This window comes from Macrobrachium rosenbergii, unplaced genomic scaffold (assembly GCF_040412425.1).
Source record: "Macrobrachium rosenbergii isolate ZJJX-2024 unplaced genomic scaffold, ASM4041242v1 60, whole genome shotgun sequence".
NCBI lineage: Eukaryota > Metazoa > Arthropoda > Malacostraca > Decapoda > Palaemonidae > Macrobrachium > Macrobrachium rosenbergii.
Genome location: NW_027100732.1, coordinates 966,874 through 984,559, shown reverse-complemented (window position 1 = coordinate 984,559; position 17,686 = coordinate 966,874). Strand labels below are relative to the sequence as shown.

The following is a 17,686-nucleotide window of genomic DNA, read 5'->3' as shown; positions in this document are numbered from 1 at the left end:
GCAACAGCTTTTCGGCTGCTGTGCCGTGGCTGCACAACGGCATTAATGCTGCACGGCGTCATTAATGCTGTACGACGTTATTAATTGATGGACTGCGGCTGTTATGGCATAAATGACGTTATAGTAAACGCTGGAGTTGGTTGTTGGGGAGACTGAACGCGCCTCTATTCGGGGGCGTTCTGGTCTTGTTGGTAGCACTGATACCCCTCCGGAGGGGGGATAGACCCCCTCCCTGGGGCAGCACCCTACTGACGGTGGATGGCTGGTGGTCCCGTGGTCCTTGGGTAATGGTATTTCGGTCCTGGGGGTACTGGGTAAGACCAGGGGGAGGTGTAATGGGCCCTTTTCCCACTACTACTGAGGTACCACTCCCCTGCTGGGGGAGTCCCCCTTCCGGGGGACTCCTTGGGCGTCCTCGTGGCATGTCGGGGGCGGTATGGCCTCTATTCCCTCCACCAGGGTATTCCACCACCTAATTCCTCACCCAAATCTCCCTCCCGCCTACCCTAACAAGAGAGGATACACCCCTAGTGGAACCCCACACCAATCCGAGACCCTCCTGACGGGGACCTACCAATCCCATCCCCGTCCCGCTGAGAGAGAGAGAGAGAGAGAGAGGGAGAGAGAGAGAGTAAAAGAGAAAGAGAGAGAGAGAGAAAGAGAGGAGGTGGTGGTGGTGGTGGTGGCGGTGGTGGTATAGAGAGAGAGAGAGAGAGAGAGAGAGAGAGAGAGAGAGAGAGACACAGGGCGCCTCTCGCCTCCCCTACTAAAGATGGCTGCTGTCGTTGGGAAAGTACGGAATGGCCAGCCGAAAAATATAGCCGCCCTCATCTCCCGCCTGCAGGACGCCTTCACGGACGTCATGGCGCCCCCGAAGCTGGTCATAGACCGCCGGAGCCTCGAGAAGACGTGGAAGCTCATGGACAAGGTGGTCAAGCAGTGCCAACAGTCCAAGATGAACCTGAAGAACTCGCCGCCTTTCATCCTCGACATCCTCCCCGACACCTACCAGCACCTGAGGCTCGTCTACACCAAGTACGAAAACAACCTCGCCGCCCTCAACAACAACGAGTACTTCAAGGTGCGTCTCCTCCTCCTCCTCCTCCGGCTGAAGCCCCTGGGGACGAGGAGGAATAGGAGGTGGAGGTGGAAGGGATATGAAGACCTTCCTGACGAGGAGGAGGAGGAGGAGGGTGTTCTTCCCCCCCCCGCCCTTCTTCTAATCCTCCTCCTCCCCGTGACGCCCTTTGTCTGCCTGCTGAAGGCCTTGGGGCGGAGGAGGACGAGGAGGAATAGGAGGAGGTAGTGGAAGGGATATGAAGACCTTCCTGACGAGGAGGAGGAGGGTCTTCCCCCGTCCTTCTTCTGCTTCTACTCCCTGCGACGTCCCGGGGTCCTTCGGGTGTCCCCAGGGGCGTGGGAAAGGGAATTAGGAGCCTCCCCTCCTTCGCCTCCTCCGGAGGGAGGTCTTGTACCGTCCTCCCCCTTCTGCTCCTATACCTCCGCCCTCAGGAGGACCTGTGACGCCCTTACCAAGTCCCCGAGGTCCTTGGGGGGGTGTCCCCAGGGGCGTAGGAAGGATAACATAGCCCTCCTGCCCCTGCGGAGGAAGAATCCCCTTCTGCCTCCTCCAACTCCTTCTAACCTTCCTCCTGTGACGCCCTTGCCCTTCCGAAGTCCCTTGGGGCCTCCCCTGGGGCGGAGGAAAGAAGTAAGGGCGCCCCTGTGACGCCCTACGACGCCTCCGCGAAGTGTTCCTCATCCTCCTCCGACGGGAGTTTGGGAATCGAGTTGTACGTGTTTCCTCGTCCCGGGACGCGAATACGACGCCCTTAGGAGTGCTGTGATGTTGTAGTGATGCCCCACGAGGTGTTGTGATACCCTGTGATGCCCCACGAAGCCCTCCTCCCACGGGATCCCTTCATAGACGTTTTCCCGTCCGAGGACTGACGTCCCGAGCTCTTGGGACACTTAGGAGGATCCCTGGACTTGCTACGGTGTCCTACGACGTCCTCCGGGGGGCATACGCCCCCCTGCGACACCCCACGACGCCCCCAGGGGTCGTACAACGTCGTTACCACGTCCTAAGGGGTCGTATTTGTGTCTTTTCCTCCCGTCGGAGGAAGTGGAGGATCCTGAAGGCCCGTGACCCCTCGGAAGTCCTTACGACCCCTTTGGAAGTCCCTGTGACCCCCTGAAGTCCCTTAGTGTCCTCTTGACCTTCCCCTCGAAGTCCTTGACCTCCCAGGGGCACGATACCCCAAGGCCGACGGCCCAGAGTAACCCGCGTGCTGTGTGTCTGTGCGTGTGAGAGTGTGTGTCTGTCGCAGCCGAGGTTCGGTCTCCTAGGCTAGCCTAGGCTAGGCTAGCCTGACCTAGGCTAGCCTAGGCTAGGCTAGGCTAGCCTAGCCCTAACCTAATCGGCTCTCGAATGTAATTCGAATGTAATTATATGTAATTAATGTAATTATTTAAGAATTTTATTCGATTATATTACTTTAAACGTCCCAAAAGCCGCGGCCTACCCTATAGGCGGCCGGGCCAGTCGGTCCGATTTAGCCTCGGTCACGTATGTATGTATGTATGTATGTGTGTGATAGCGTGGCCGCAGTTTATAGAATTGCCGCTTATATATTTAATCAATTACATAATTAATTAAAGGTCCCCAAGGCTGGTCCGACCCAGCGTCCGAACCCCGCGTCGAATCCGGGTCGAAACGTCGCCGTAGGTTAGGCTAGGGAGTCCCGTTTGCGGTCGGAAAGTTTCGTCGGTGCGGAGATTACGCGCTTTGTTAATTTTATATTATTATAAAAGTATTTAATGTCTATAATATAAATGATTGAAATTCGCACCCGGCTTAAGGTACCTCGGCATAAAATGCTACTTTATAATCGTCACGTCAATGTTGTACGTCGTAATTTTATTCCGGCTTGATGCTTAAACTATATATTGTTCTATCGGCATTTAAAATTCGTCAGTCGACGTTGCCGTTTTGTAGATTAATGCGTTAACGGTCCTTTTGGCTGACTGTAACTTCGAGCCGAACGCTTGCTCTAGGGTGTCATCGCGGCAGAATCGATTTTGTCGAGCCTGAATGAGCCGGTATATTTTCTGCCGTAGGAATTTCTATGAAAATTGTATAAAATAAGATTGATTTTGTCGTAATTTTTCATGAAAATTGTATAAAATAGCGTGAATTTTGTCTTGGGGTGAGGCGATTGAGATATTTTTCGTGCCTGGCCGTTCCAGGCCGCCTTATAGGCCAGGCCTCGTCGTGGGGTATACGTTATGAAAAATGGAACGTTCAAGTTCGCCGTCGATCGATAAAAGATAGGCTAGGCCGACACCGAAGCCAAATCCGGCCCCTTTGAAACTCCCGAACGCTTTAAAATTCCTGACGTAGACTTCCGAGGGGTCGTTGTCTTTACTCAACCTTGTATATCCTATCCTCTCCCGTCCCCTGTCGAGGCGCCACGTACCGTAAGTTGCGTAGACGGCGCCCCGACCCTTTGCATTATTCTTCTGTCCCCCTCTTGTAACCTTCTGTACCGTTACCCAGGTCAGGTCAAGTTTCTGTACCCTAATGCACCCTCTGTACCTTTGCCGATGTTAGGTTAAGTTTGTTCTGTCGTGTAAAATTTGCTTTTTGATTTTTATAATTGAATTTTCATTTTCAGGTTCATAATTATAAGGTTTTGCCGACTCTTGTATCTTGAAATTGGGTGCAGTTATTACTGTATGAATTATTACAGCTTCCTAAAAGTTATTTTCAACAGGCTAATGCATCGATCGGCCAAAAGTCGTTTCGCATTCAGATAAGTCATGGAATTAATCTGTATATTATATCCGCGAATTCTTCAGGTTCTCCTGTATTCAAATTGGTCCTCGATTCAATCGCAACAAAGTTTGAACGATTTAAAATGGGTATCTTTATGAATAGAGGAATTTTAAAGCTTGTATTGCGTAAGAAAATTGACATTGTAGGTCATTGACGCCTATCGGCGACCCCCAGAATATCTAGGAAGGCTTCGACGTAATATTTTAGCGAAAGATATTAAAGAATTTCGGAGAATATTTGGCTTGTAGGTTGGTTTAGGTAAGGCCGCAGGTATTAAGGACTTGGAAGTGGTCGAATTCTTGTCTCTTTCATTTCTCCAGTTCTTTCTCGTTTTCTTCGATCCTGGGCTACTTTGGGTCGTGAGTTCGCAAAGGCCTTACGGAAACGAAAGCCTTTTGAGACGGCAGATCTCGTCCTTCGAAGTTTCCGTGGCTAGGTCGCCTCCTGAATGTAACTGTTGCCATTCCCGAGGGCCACTTTTTGGTCGGTTCCTGTGCAGATCGACGCTAACAGTTGTTTGGATGTTATTCGGCGCTGAATGACCTCGTAGGTCCCTGCTCTTCGCCGTTTGCCCGAATTTGATGTTCGCCTCTCGAGTCACACCTGTTGCTGATCGATGTTTATTTTGGCCGAGGCTGAATCGTGTGCCCGAGCTGTCTACGATTCTCCTTCGATCGTTACGAAAGGTTCACGCTGGCTTTTTTTTCATGGGGTCAGACAACGTAATTTGACGTTAACCCCTTGGGTCCCCAGATGCCAGTAGGCACTCTTTAATTACAGTAATCGGCGACTCTGACCGTCCCGTTTAAGGTCTCGTTCTAGGCTGTACCCTAGAGGGAAGGCTTAATAGGTACGATAGATTTTTTCCGTTTTTGTAACTTGACGCCCCTCCAGAGCGACGAGCCATCAGCTTTTTATTATACACCAGCGGCAAATTGCTTTCATTGCTCAGTGCTCGGCATCGACCAGCCCTGGTTTTTGCCGACCCTACACTGGTCAGGATATCAAGAGGTAGACTTGTCTTTTATATAATTATCGAGTCGTGCTATTCAGTGTATTTTAGCTCGACGTTCAGCCATCGTCGGTGATGCATTCTCGCGTTTTTCAGAGTTACTCGTAGATTGTCTGATTGACGACACCACTGTCAGCATTCCCCGTCACCGTGTAATATTGATGCCTCAGGTTTTGCCGTTACGGAGTTCGTCTTCGTCTGAGTTTTCCCTATTGGTTTAATCTGGACTTGGTGTCCCCAACTTTCTCATAATCCCGTTGGTGTTTTTCTTAGGACGCAATCCTGTTACTCCACGCTTAGGGGGGGTGGTATACCCCCCAAAAAATGGTTTAATTAGGCCAGGTTTCGTTGCCGTCGATGCGTCATTTGGCCCGTGAGGGTGGCCAAGATAAACCCGTTCTTATCTGTAGGTGGAACGAGACGTCTTCGCTGCGTTCCTCTCACTTTTTTGCATTCGAACACTCTCCCTTGATTCCTCAATCTTGGCTATCCAACTCCCCCAACCTGCAGGTTCCTCACCCCTCGTCCGAGGGCGGTTCAAAGAGAGCACGTACTTCGTCGTCCCCGTATTGGGCATTACACAAGGTTCTTTGTAGTGTTCTTTCGGCCCATAGCTTCTGAAACGCCTTTAATTCCTTTTTCTGTACCTCTGTTCATATTCCCCTTGCATCTTACTTTCCTTAACTATCTCTTAATAATTGTTTCATGGTGCAACTACGGAAGATTTTCCTCCTGTTACACCGTTCAAATACAGTACATACATTTATATTCTACTCCGTAGCGTTGATCAGTAAACCCCACATTCTGACGTTGGTCTGGACTCGCCCTTGGCGGGGGGTAGAGATAAGAAGCCCCCGGCCTCTTATCAGGGCGGGGGGGAATCGAGGAATCTTTCGACTCACGGTTATCAGCCGCTCGAGAGATAAGGGGAGGCAGATCACGGCTAGGAAAAAATAACGAGGTTGATTCTCGCAAGTTTAAAGCAATGGCTCGAAATTGCGATGTGTTTTTATGCTTCTTTTTTCTTCAGAAATTTGTACGTCTGTCGTTCCCCGAATTGGTTTTGACAAAATGCTCCCTGTCGTCTAAATTGTTTTCCACTCGCTTCTCTTTAGGGGTCAGACGTAAAAGTGGCCCCCCTATATCTCTGCTCGAGTGTAGTGTGCGTTTTTTGAGGGAACTCTTTATCTGCCGTTTCTCCATGATTTTCTCGTATTAAGGCCGTCCACACTCGCTGTTCTTTGTAGAGGCTAATCACGGGCTTACTATCCAATTGGCAACTGTAATCTTTGAACTTGATTAATTTAGAAGATCAACGTCTGTTGACATTCCCCAGGGGTACAATTTCATCCTTTGTCCCATTTCTCTGCTTTCCCCAGGGGGCTAGGGCTTGGCTTTGTAGCTGAACATTCGTCAAATCAAAGTGAATTTCTCGCGCTTTGTATATTCCCAGACAGGAAATCCTCTCGGACGCACAGGAAATAGAACTGCAGGCGACTGCGTCGCTTTTAGAGGCGAACAACGCGAATGATTCATGGTTCGAGCGCACTGCAGGAGGCTTTGGTTGAGGGGGGGTTCTTTGTCGCGGCCCTACGCCTTTTTCCTTCTTGCTCTGCTTCCGTTCGCCTTCCCTTCCGTTTTGTACTTCCTTCGGACCTTTCCGTTCCTCTCGTGGGTCCGTTTGCTTGGCTCTGGCTTGAGTTTCGAGTGCCATTCCATGTGGTGGCATCTGGGTCATGCTGTGATGTAGATGTTTTTGACAATGTAGGGAAGGTTTTTTTTTATATACCTTGAGCTTGGCCCAATCCCAGATACAGGTAGTTAATTTAAAATTAAACTGGAGTAACTTGTACCAAATGATTATCTAGGCTTGGGACCCGAACTCTATTTTAATAAATAGCGCATTTGTCATTTAAAAAGCTAGGCATACCTCAAGGTACCCTTACTTTGTGCAACATGTTGCCGTTTGTCATTGCAAAGTCTTGGTAAGTTCATGCGGAGTTGAAACTAAATGAAAATTGTAGTTTTTTTGTGTTTTGTAAATTATGATCTTGCAATTTGTCGATGGAAAATGCAATGTATTGATAAATTTACCTTCCTGTGACTGATTGCTAAAGGTTCTTTTAAGCGTCCCTCCGACCCCTAGCTACAACTGCTTTCATTCCTTTTACTGCACCTCCTTTCATATCATCCTTCCACCTGGCTATCCACCCTCTCCTAACAATTATATCATAGTGCAACTGCGAGGTATTCCTCCCGTTACACATTTGAAACCTTTTTACTCTCACTTTTCTTTCCAGCGCTGAAAGACCTCATAGGTCCCAATGCTTGGCCTTCAGCCTAAATTCTATACAGTATCCTGTTCCATTCCATTCCCCGCGACCGACATTTGCTGGACGGAAGAGCGAAGCGGAGCCCTGATTCCTCTCGTTTCTTTCAGGTCTTCGTCGAAAACATGATGAGAAAGTGTAAGCAGGCTCTCAGACTCTTCAAAGAGGGCAAGGAACTCATGTTCGACGAGAGTTCGCGCTACCGCCGGAACCTGACCAAACTCTCCCTCGTCTTCTCGCACATGCTCTCCGAGCTCAAAGCCACCTTCCCGCAGGGCACCTTCGCAGGCGATCAGTTCCGGATCACGAAGGGGGACGCGGCAGATTTCTGGAGAAAATGTTTCGGTGATAAGTAAGTATGTTTGTGGGCCCCTCTGCGTACAGACTTCCTCGCAAGATTTGAATTTCCGTTTCAACCCTCTCCTGACGATTCGTAGTCGACTGTAAAAGGTTTTTTTCTTCCTGTTACGACCTTTCAGACCTTTTTGTTCCTCTCGATTTCCCTTTCAGCACTAAATGACCTCATGATAGGACACAGCTTAGGTTGGCCTTTGGCCTAAATTTTACAATCTGTTCTTCATTCTATGTCCTCATGAAATATAGGTTATGTAAGCTTTTTCAAGTGTAGAGTAAAGATTCCCTCTTATTCTTATAAAAAGTTTTACGTACGAAGACCAAATCGTCTTGATAGAAAGCTTCATTACCGTAGGCTAGCTTTGCTCGACTTGAAAACCAGCCCTCGGAACGGAGCTGGTTTGCAAGTAAAGGACCTCAGTTCAGGTCTCGACAACGAGTGATATATAGGACCTCGGAAGCTGACAGTATGCCAGTGATTTCATCCCTCACCCTCGCTCTCTCTCTCCCCCGCAGGACAGTCGTACCGTGGAGATACTTCAGAGACACATTAAGCGAGGTTCATTCCATTGGGTCTGGTTTGGAAGCCATGGCGTTGAAGTCCACGATAGACCTCACATGCAACGACTACATCTCCAGTTTTGAATTCGACGTTTTCACAAGGTAACGAGCTGCTTCGACGACCCTTCGGTGTATGTTAACCTTTCAGATGAATGGCAGCGGCGCCGATATGCAGTAATTTTGCCTCACTGAAACTTTCCCCAAGTCCCAGCGGTCCTTCAGGAATGGCCTCCTCACTGATTGGAACGTCCGACGTTACAGCAAAGATACAATGCGTTACAACCCTAGTACAATTCTCCTTGTATTTAAATACTTCACTTGCATTTTTATCTATTTTCTATTTATTAATATATCTGTTTTACTTTTCTAATAGCTGGTCGCTTCTTTGTGTATGTCCCCATACCGTCTGTTACTTCTTTTGAATGAACACCTTAATGATATTCTTTGGAAGCTTCTTGAATTTCAAGTTGGCGTCTCCTGTTGTGGTCGTGTCCCGTATAAAAAGGGTTCGTCATCTTCTGTAGTAATAATAATAATAATAATAATAATAATAATAATAATAATAATAATAATAATAATAATAATAATAATCTTTTTGTATGTCGACCAAGATGCATTTTTCTATTCCAAACTCCATCCCGAAGTCCCCAGATACAATCCTCTCAGTCTGGATTAGGGCATCTATTTCCTTGGTACTCTCACCATAAAGCTTGATGTCGTCCTTGAACGTCAGAGATGGTTAATTCTGTGTCCGCCTTTCTCGAGCTGGTACCCAGCATCCATCCTCTGCGGTACTTTTGTCGCGGGGATCGTGGCTACTACGAAGAGTAGTGGGGGCGGCGAGCCGCCTTGAAAGATCCCTCTCCTGACGTTAACCTCGGCTAGTTTTGTCCCAGAGCTTGCGAGTACTGTGTTCCGGTTGAGTATTGTGTTTTTAAGGAAGCTGGTGGCGTTTTCCTCCGCCCGATATATTTTCAGGCGTTCTGTTCGCCACGCGTGCGGCGTCGTGTCGAAGGCTTCCTTGCGGCCAACCCCTGCCGTGCTTAGGTTGGTTCTCCGTCCCTTACTGTTCTTCATTACCGTTTTGTCTGTTAGGAGCTGGTCTTTTGTGTCCCTACACTTCCTTCTGCGGCCTTTCCGTTGGTGGGGGTGGCGTTCGGACCCTCTAGGTAGTTGTAAAGCCTTTCACTGATGATAGTAACGTCCACATTATTTTTAGGCATGTGATGATAGGCCTGTAGTTCAAGTTGATAAGTATCGAGATCTGAAAATCGAAATTAGAAGGATTTGGGATATGCCAGTGGGAATTGTACCCACAATCATAGGAACACTAGGCACGATTCCCAAGATCCCGGGAAAGGAATCTGGGAAAACTAGATGCCGAAGTAGCCCCAGGACTCGCGCAGAAGAGTGCGCGACTAGAAGCAGCGCACGTAGTGAGAAAAGTGACGGGCTTCCGAGTAGGCAGGATTAAACCCGGAAACCCCCCCAACACTATAAAAGCCACCCAGTCGAATAGGATGGTTGTATTAGACCAAAAAAATAATGATGATAATAATTGCACTACTCTCTATATTTACCACTAATTTCTGTCACAACGTTCAAATAAACACCTCAATATTCTTCAGAAGCTTGAATTTCAAGTCGACCGATGTCCCCTTTTGCGGTGGGCTCGTCATGTGTCGATAGGGTTCTTCGTCTTCTGAATAACAACAATAATAATAATAATTATCGAGAAAAGACTATTAATTCATCTCCTCTTTCAGATTATTTCAGCCGTGGCCAACACTACTTACCAATTGGCAGATCCTAGCCGTCACACATCCCGGGTACGTTGCGTTCCTCACGTACGACGAGGTAAAAGCAAGGCTACAAAAATACATTCACAAACCTGGGAGGTAAGAAAGGGTCTCTCTCTCTCTCTCTCTCTCTCTCTCTCTCTCTCTCTCTCTCTCTCTCTCTCTCTCTCTCTCCAAGACCCGTTGTTTTATGTTAAGTCTCGCACTGTACATTATTAGGAAATATATCATGTTTAAAATCAAATGCAGGCTGTGATAGGGGTCATTGTTCCGTAATGGACTCTATTTTTTTTAACTTATCTGACACTAAACCTGTGAACAAATTTGTTTTTATTCGCTTTTTGCATTTAGAGAATTACATGCCATCGGTCGTTTCGTTTACCCGTAAGATGGACGTTTAATTGGATTAAACTAGACACAGTATTAAGAAGTGTATGATGACTGGTCATATCCGTATAGACTCACCACCCCTTTCCCCTCCAAGGGGATATTCTGTCCTCCCCAGAACCTAATCATTAACCACAAAAGTCGTTTAGAGCGGACCCCCTGTCTATTTGTAGTTGTGGATTTGTGGCTTCACCCATTTGTGGATTTTGTTGCGGAACGTATATACACATTATTCGCGGAAGATTCGCCTGTTCGTGGTATTTTCCATTGAGAAATATTCTCTGATTACTGTATTTTCATGTCGTTTTCGTGACTAAATGCACTTTTTGTGATAAAACTATCAAAAGAGACAGTTGTAAGGGTTTTTAGAGGGATATTTTGGTGCTTGAACTATCAAAATAGAAATTTATAAGCATTTTCAGAGGGGTGTCAAGTATTTGCAGATTTTAGCTATTTGGGGAGTGTGTTATGCACCCCCTCGAATACCGGGGGTCACCTGTAGTGTTACTGGTAGGCACGGCGATGGCCGACCGACTTCCCAGCGACTCATCCCTCCGTCTCTTTTGCAGTTACGTCTTCAGATTGTCCTGCACGAGACTGGGGCAGTGGGCGATAGGTTACGTCACAAGCGACGGCAGCATATTGCAGACGATACCACAGAACAAAAGCCTGTGCCAGGCGCTACTAGATGGTCACAGAGAAGGATTGTAAGTTGAGTTGTCGCCTTAGTAAACCCTGCGGAGCTTTAGTTTTTTCCTTGAGGGATCGTGTGCCCTTTTTTGTTTAACATTTTAACTTTGTTTTCCTCTTCCAAGCCCAGACGTCCACCCTACTTAGGAACATTCGGCTTCCAAACGTTCAGATACAAATTAGAATTGTGTTCAGAGGTCCCGTTTACCACCTTAAGTTCAGAGTTTGTTTTGGGGGCCTGTTCTGTACGTACAGCGCTGTGTGTACAATGTACTGTTTTAGGGTGAAAAACATACAGTATTGTATTGATTTTATATCATACTTTACTTGAATAGGCAAAAGAATTCAACATGCAAATGGCCATCCCGAACGTCACTCATTTGTAAGTAGGGCGGTGTCCTTTTAGCAGATTTAGAGGAGCATTTTACAGCGCAGGCAGAAGGACGAAACGTCCCTCTCCGGAGGATAATTCTGCCCTAAAATGGATGACTGCAGTATCTGCAAAAAATACAAGACTCAGAAAAATGGTAGATACTTAAGTTTCCCCTTGCCCTACTACTGATTTTACAGATACGGCAAATGGGACCCCCCAAATAAGCATTGACGGATCATTCTGAAAAAGTCTGAGTAATGAGATTTGTCAGGTGCTTGGACGTCTTTCTGAATGTGGCCGAAACCGGACCTCGCGATTGGCGGAAAGATGGCTTTTGAATTCTTTCGCCCAAATTCATAATTGGACCAAGGTTCCTCCGTCAGGTGCCACATCCGACTCCCGTAAGGGGTTCGTGCCTGAAGAGGCGCACTGTAGGCATTAATCGAGGTCCTTTGCGGCGTCCCTGCTGCAACCCTTTTCGTTCCTTTTCCCGTTCCTCCGTTTCTTCCTCCTGTTACGCCTTTCAAACCTTTCTGTTCCTTTCAGCGCCGGACGACCTCGCCGTGAGACCCGGCTTAGGTTGGTCTCTGGCCTAAACTTTGTATTCTCACGTTCCTTCACATCAGTCGGACAGACCGAGACGGAGATCGATATTGTCATTAGATAGTTGATTAGACCTGAAGGAATTGTTTCATCGTGAAACGCATTAGACCTTAATGTATTATAACATAGGGGCTTTTTTTATTTTAGTACGCAATTGGTTCGGTATGGTGGGAGCAGATTTGGAAGTTCTGAAATGAAACCTATTTATTCCTTTAACCTACAGAATTGTAAGTTAAGGTAACCCTAACTTATCCTAGCTTATTTTCCCCCCCAAACTATCAAAAGAACGTTAACCTAATTAAAGAACCCTAATCTAACTGTTCAACCTTAATCTCCAATCCTCCCACAACTATCAAAAGAACATTAACCTGATTCATTAACATAATTTACAACCTACATGAATATTGTGTTTAGACTCATGAAACTTTGAGCATTTGTTTATTACAGTGAAAGAAGTTTTTTGACAGTAAATTTCAATTAATTTGGTTCAATAGATTTTTAGGTATAGGGGATTTTGTTCAAATTTTATGGAATTTTTCAAATTTTATAAAAAAATTTTTTGTTTTATACTCATGCAAATTTTTTCACATATATTTGAAGCACATTATATGTACTTACAAACGCCCATCAATAATTCCAATAAATTAAATAGTAAACTCATAATTAAAATTTTTTTAATTTTGAATTTTCTAAATCATAAAGTTAAAAGTTAAATCCACGGAAAAATAAATAACAAACAAATATTAATTTCAAACAGGCATATTCTATAAAAGATGGAGAATCCATTGCTTCTTACTTTTTTCCGATTTGTTGATAAATGTAGATTTTATAGTCAGTTAAGTATAGCAAACTTCATGAATATTGTTTTGAGAAAATCAAGTTCAAAGTTTCATGAAACTTGACACAAATATTATTCAGATGCATTTTTTTGCACGTATAATATTTACCGAGAACAGACATACTGTTCTCTTGCATATAATATGTTGTTAATCGTCTTTTTACTTTATACAACGTATTTTATAAAGCAAAATATTCTCTTAATTTTCCCTTGAGGTGAAAGAATTTCCTGACCGCCCACAAAGAATCTTCCACGGCTCGATTTTAATATTTCCAAGAGGCCGATTCTCCATTTCTTCTGGAAGACGACTTGATAATATTACTTTCTTTAGAATACTCGTTACTGTTAGAGTGAGTTCGCCATACACTTTGTAAATATGCAGCAACATCTCTTAGAGAAGAAGTATTTGGTATTTTATATTTTTTGCAGGACTGGGTGGCTTTTTATTTTTGGCTATTGTTTTATTGCAAAAACACCACCTATCAACACCCACTGGGCAGTTCTGGTGTGTAGGATTCTGGTCCGTGCTAGACACACGACTTATTGTAGCCAGGAGGTCCTTTTTAAGTGTTGCAACAGAAGAGTTACACTGTAAATATTTTGGAGGGATCTGATCGCGGCCTCTTTCAATTTATTTGCACCTGCAAGAACACTTCTCCTCACTAACTTTCCGGTTTTTGCTTGTATGGTAATAGCCAAGCTTTGTTTCAGTCCAGGAAGTCGGTACGTCACCCTTTTTTTTGCATAATTTGCACATTCTTCTTTGATAACATTATGGTTAGGTCTATACGTCCCTTCTCCATGATTCGCCTTGCAAATTGCAGCGTGGGCAGCCCCGTCACCATCCCCTACGAAACTTTGTGCCTTGTCGGTGAAGTATGCCCCCTCGTCATCCATTTGCCATCAAAACTAACTTCTATATCTTCATCTCTTTTTACTCCTAACTCGTTTTCGTAAGAGTCAGTCAAACATTCGTCATATTTGTTTTGCACAGTTTTTGCAATAGCTAACGTTTATCTGTCACGCGTGGATTGTGGCATCTTGGGGAAATCGAGGCTTGAGGCAAAGTCTTGCAAAACCACGCGCTCCCAATTCACGCTGCGTTCCACTCGCGCAACTACGGATAACATACTTTTCCCTAGGCAGACGCTTAAATCGTAAACTAACAACATTGCGCTTAGCAACGGAAGTTGTTGTAGCAAACTGCTCGTAAAAAAATGAAAAACAAAAATGGAACTTAATTGCACACTCAATAACAGACATAAATAAATATAATAACAAAAAAATGAAACTGTTTTCAAAAACACAAGCCTCTTCTCACAAACCCAATTTCCCACATGACCACCACAACGTTTCCTTCAAAATTTAAGATTTGGGTAAAGCAGAATGTCGAAGATTCTGACAAAATTTCAAGGGTTTGTTTGCGATACTTGGTACATATTGTCGGTTGGAAGTTTGACAGTGTAAATACACCTTTGATTTTGAAGTGTCCTGCACTCAGAATGAGGTCAAATATATGTGGTTCATGGGTGTGACCTGCTTTTAAAACCCAGCTCTCTAATTTATGTCCTGTTTAAAGCCTTCTCTTTGACGAGCAGGTGTTCTCGGCCTATTTGTCAGTGGGAATTGATGCTAAACACTGATTAACTCCATTGGAATGCGCTGAATTCCTCCTTGAACTCAGAGGAGTGCCTTTGGAATTATTTGTTTTAGGCCTTGTATGATTTAGGTTGCAAAATATACTCAAAAGTGACGCTTACTGTGTGGATAATTTGAAAAAGGGGCGTTGGGCTAAATCTAAATCTTTGTTGTCGAAAAGTAATACCTCATCTTGACTTATGTACTCGTCATCGACGTGTACACTGGTCTAAAATGAAAAACTGCAGTGTCTGCAAAATTTACGGAATTGAGATGTGCCACATATCGGGTTCGTGAAACACTAATACCCAAGTTACTCTTTTATTTAGGGGGGTCCCATTTGCGTCATCTGCAAAATCAGCAGTACGGCGAAGGGAGTGTCTACAATATTTCTCAGTTTTGTGTTTTTGCAGATAATGCAGTCTTCCGTTTTAGGGCAGAATCGTCTCACAATGCAGCCGTGAGGTTTTTTCTCCCGTAACGCTTTTAAATAAACCTTTTTTACTCTTCGCTTTCTGTGCCGAATGACCTCACGTCGCCATGTTTCTGAATGCAGAATGCGCAGAATAACAACTTAACATTAAGTGTATACGGCCCTAAACTGGAAGACTTCCAGTATCTGCAAAAATACAAAAATGAGAAAAATGGCAGATACTCCCTTATTACTGATTTTGCAGATACTGCTAATTGGACCCCCCTAAATACTCGTGGAAAGCATTGCAGAATCATTCTGAAACCGCAGTAACTCGTGCATTAGTCTTTCACGAGCCCAGTAGGCGGCATATCTCAATTTAAAAAATGTTGCAGATATTGCAGGTTTCCATTTTTAGTATATTATGCGATTGTCTGACTTTCAGCCATCATTATTGGAGAGTAACCTTTGGAAGATTTTGCCTGAATTCTAGATATTTTTGGGGTATCCAGTTGGTTAACTTTTGGACAAGGGTTTTGTGATTTAGTAAATAGGATCTAATGTCTTTCCAAAGGCCCAATCTTTTTTGTCCAGCGCCCCAAAAATTGAGGGCAAGAACTCATGGCATAGAACTATTTATTTGTAATGAATAGTTTAAGTCTTTCCTCTTCCAATTGTCCCCTTGAATCTGGAAAAGAAACTGCATTGTCATTTTAAACTAAAAGTAATTCCGTATTGCGAGCCTATACCAAACTCCATTTGACATTCATCGTTCATTTTAAGCCGTTAGCGAGCAAAAGACGTCTCGTCTAGGAAAAGTAGCGCGTCGAGAACCCACCACGGCGACCTAGCCGAGACGTGAGGAAGGCCCGTAAGTTTGTGTGTGTGAGTTTGAAGTCCCGATGTTTCGGAAATAGTTTATGTCGCCCTGCTTGGTAAGTTTGTCTCGAATGCACGTCCTTTACGAATGATGATATTAACAGTTACGATGATATGCGTACTCGATAACGCTGTTTTTCGCTAACGCCTCTCCTCGTCCTTCCAGCTACCTGTATCCAGACGGGCGGAACCTCAATCCCGATTTGACGTCGGTGGTGCAGGCGACTCCGGAAGACCACATTAAAGTAGGTGTCTTTCCGTTTCTTTTACTGTAGCTCTGTTCATGTTCTCTTACGTCGTCCTTTCCTCAAACCTCTCCCAACAATTGTCATACCCCAAAAGAAAGTTGATTACATTTATGAAAGAAGGAAGAACGAAACTTATTTCTGGAGGTGTAGAATCTATTCATATGTGAGGAGAATATTATCATTTCTTTCAATAACATGAAATGCATTCAATTGCAAATTGTGTCCTACATTATAGATCTGGACCTGCAATGATTGTACCAAAATCCCTCTCAGGCTTGTTTCTAAATATTAAGCGTCTGTTGCCCGTTGCAAATCGACTTCTTCTCGACCGAATGTTCCTGCCGACGACGAAAGCAGGTACTTCGGTCTTCAATCTCCCATAATGCACTGTTGGACTCTGGAACGGCCTCCCTACTGGGGATACCGTGCAATCGGAACTTCAGCAGTTCAAGAAGGGATCTGTACTATTCTCCTCGCATTTGAATACATTTTTATCGATTTATCAATATATTCATTTATTTTTTCTTTTTTGATAAGTGAGATCTCTCTGTATTTCCCCTTACTTCCTCTTCGTCCTCTTAATGAACACCTGAATATTCTTTGGAAGCTTAAGTTTGAAGTCAGTGACCCATTTAGTGGCCTTGTTCCACATGAATAGGTTTCATCTTCTGAATGACGAAAATGTATTATGTACGAGGATCAAATTGTCGTGAGAGAAAGGTTACTGCAAGCCAACTCAGCTCTTACGAACTGTTCTAGGAACATCAAAGGGTCGGTTAGTATTTAAGGCCTCCGCTTCTTATAACCGAGTCGCTAATTTCCTTCCTCCCGTCTTCCAGGTAACGCAGGAACAGTACGAACTGTACTGCGAGATGGGGTCCACGTTCCAGCTGTGTAAAATCTGCGCAGAAAATGACAAGGACATAAGGATAGAGCCTTGCGGACACCTGCTGTGCACGCCGTGTCTAACTCTGTGGCAGGTGAGTGAGAGAGAGAGAGAGAGAGAGAGAGAGAGAGAGAGAGAGAGAGAGACTTATGTTGTACCCCTAGATGAGTAGCGAGAGAGTTTTATCTTGAGGAATAAAGTATATAGTTTGTAAGATTCTGTAACCGACGTCCCCAACTGACGCCGTTCCTCTGTCTCTCCGCAGGACTCGGAAGGGCAGGGCTGCCCGTTCTGCCGGGCGGAGATCAAGGGGACGGAGTCGATCATCGTGGACCCCTTCGACCCCCACAAGCAGCACAGAACCCACTCGTTACCCAGCGGCCAACTGATAGACATGGAAGAGGAGGATGAGGTATTGATGGATTGACTCTCTACATTGTAGCTTGCTATTGGTCAGCCTCAGCTTACAACTCACAAGTGGCCAATAGGAAGCCCCGCCCCCTGCATCCCATGCCTTCAGCCCTCGTTGGCCGGCTTGTTCGCGCGGACGGCCGCCGGCCGGAAGCCGCGTCCAAGCGGCCAACCGGAGGCCGAGCAAGCCTTGCCCGCTTCCTGGTTGGTGATCGATCCCGTTGCGTTGACCAGTAGGAAGCCGTGCATCGTGTGCCTGAATCCTCATTGGTTATTGCCTGTGAAAAGAGAAAAAAAAAAAAAAAAAATCCCTTGGAACCCCTGCATTGTGCTGCCTGCAACATATCATACCTGATTGGCCCTTGCGTCTGTTGTTGTTCGTTGTTGTTCTTTGTCGTGAGCGTTGCTGTGACACCTCGGAGGATGA

General features: G+C 45.4%; 1 protein-coding gene across 1 annotated transcript; it reads left to right on the top strand.

The window, feature by feature from the left end:
• Positions 1-642: 642 nt before the first annotated feature.
• Cbl (E3 ubiquitin-protein ligase CBL) lies at positions 643-17,661 on the top strand. Its single transcript, XM_067103238.1, has 8 exons — positions 643-1,081; positions 7,291-7,532; positions 8,051-8,197; positions 9,862-9,993; positions 10,851-10,988; positions 15,881-15,959; positions 16,802-16,942; positions 17,114-17,661. Exons 1-8 carry the CDS (start codon positions 773-775, stop codon positions 17,273-17,275), a joined length of 1,350 nt encoding a protein of 449 aa, XP_066959339.1. The 5' UTR covers positions 643-772; the 3' UTR covers positions 17,276-17,661.
• Positions 17,662-17,686: the final 25 nt, after the last annotated feature.

Coding starts and splice junctions, on each gene's coding strand:
- Cbl (XM_067103238.1), top strand. CDS start 773: ATGGCTGCTGTCGTTGGGAAAGTACGGAATGGCCAGCCGAAAAATATA. Junction 8,198..9,861: donor GAATTCGACGTTTTCACAAG/GTAACGAGCTGC, acceptor CTCCTCTTTCAG/ATTATTTCAGCCGTGGCCAA. Junction 10,989..15,880: donor GATGGTCACAGAGAAGGATT/GTAAGTTGAGTT, acceptor TCGTCCTTCCAG/CTACCTGTATCCAGACGGGC.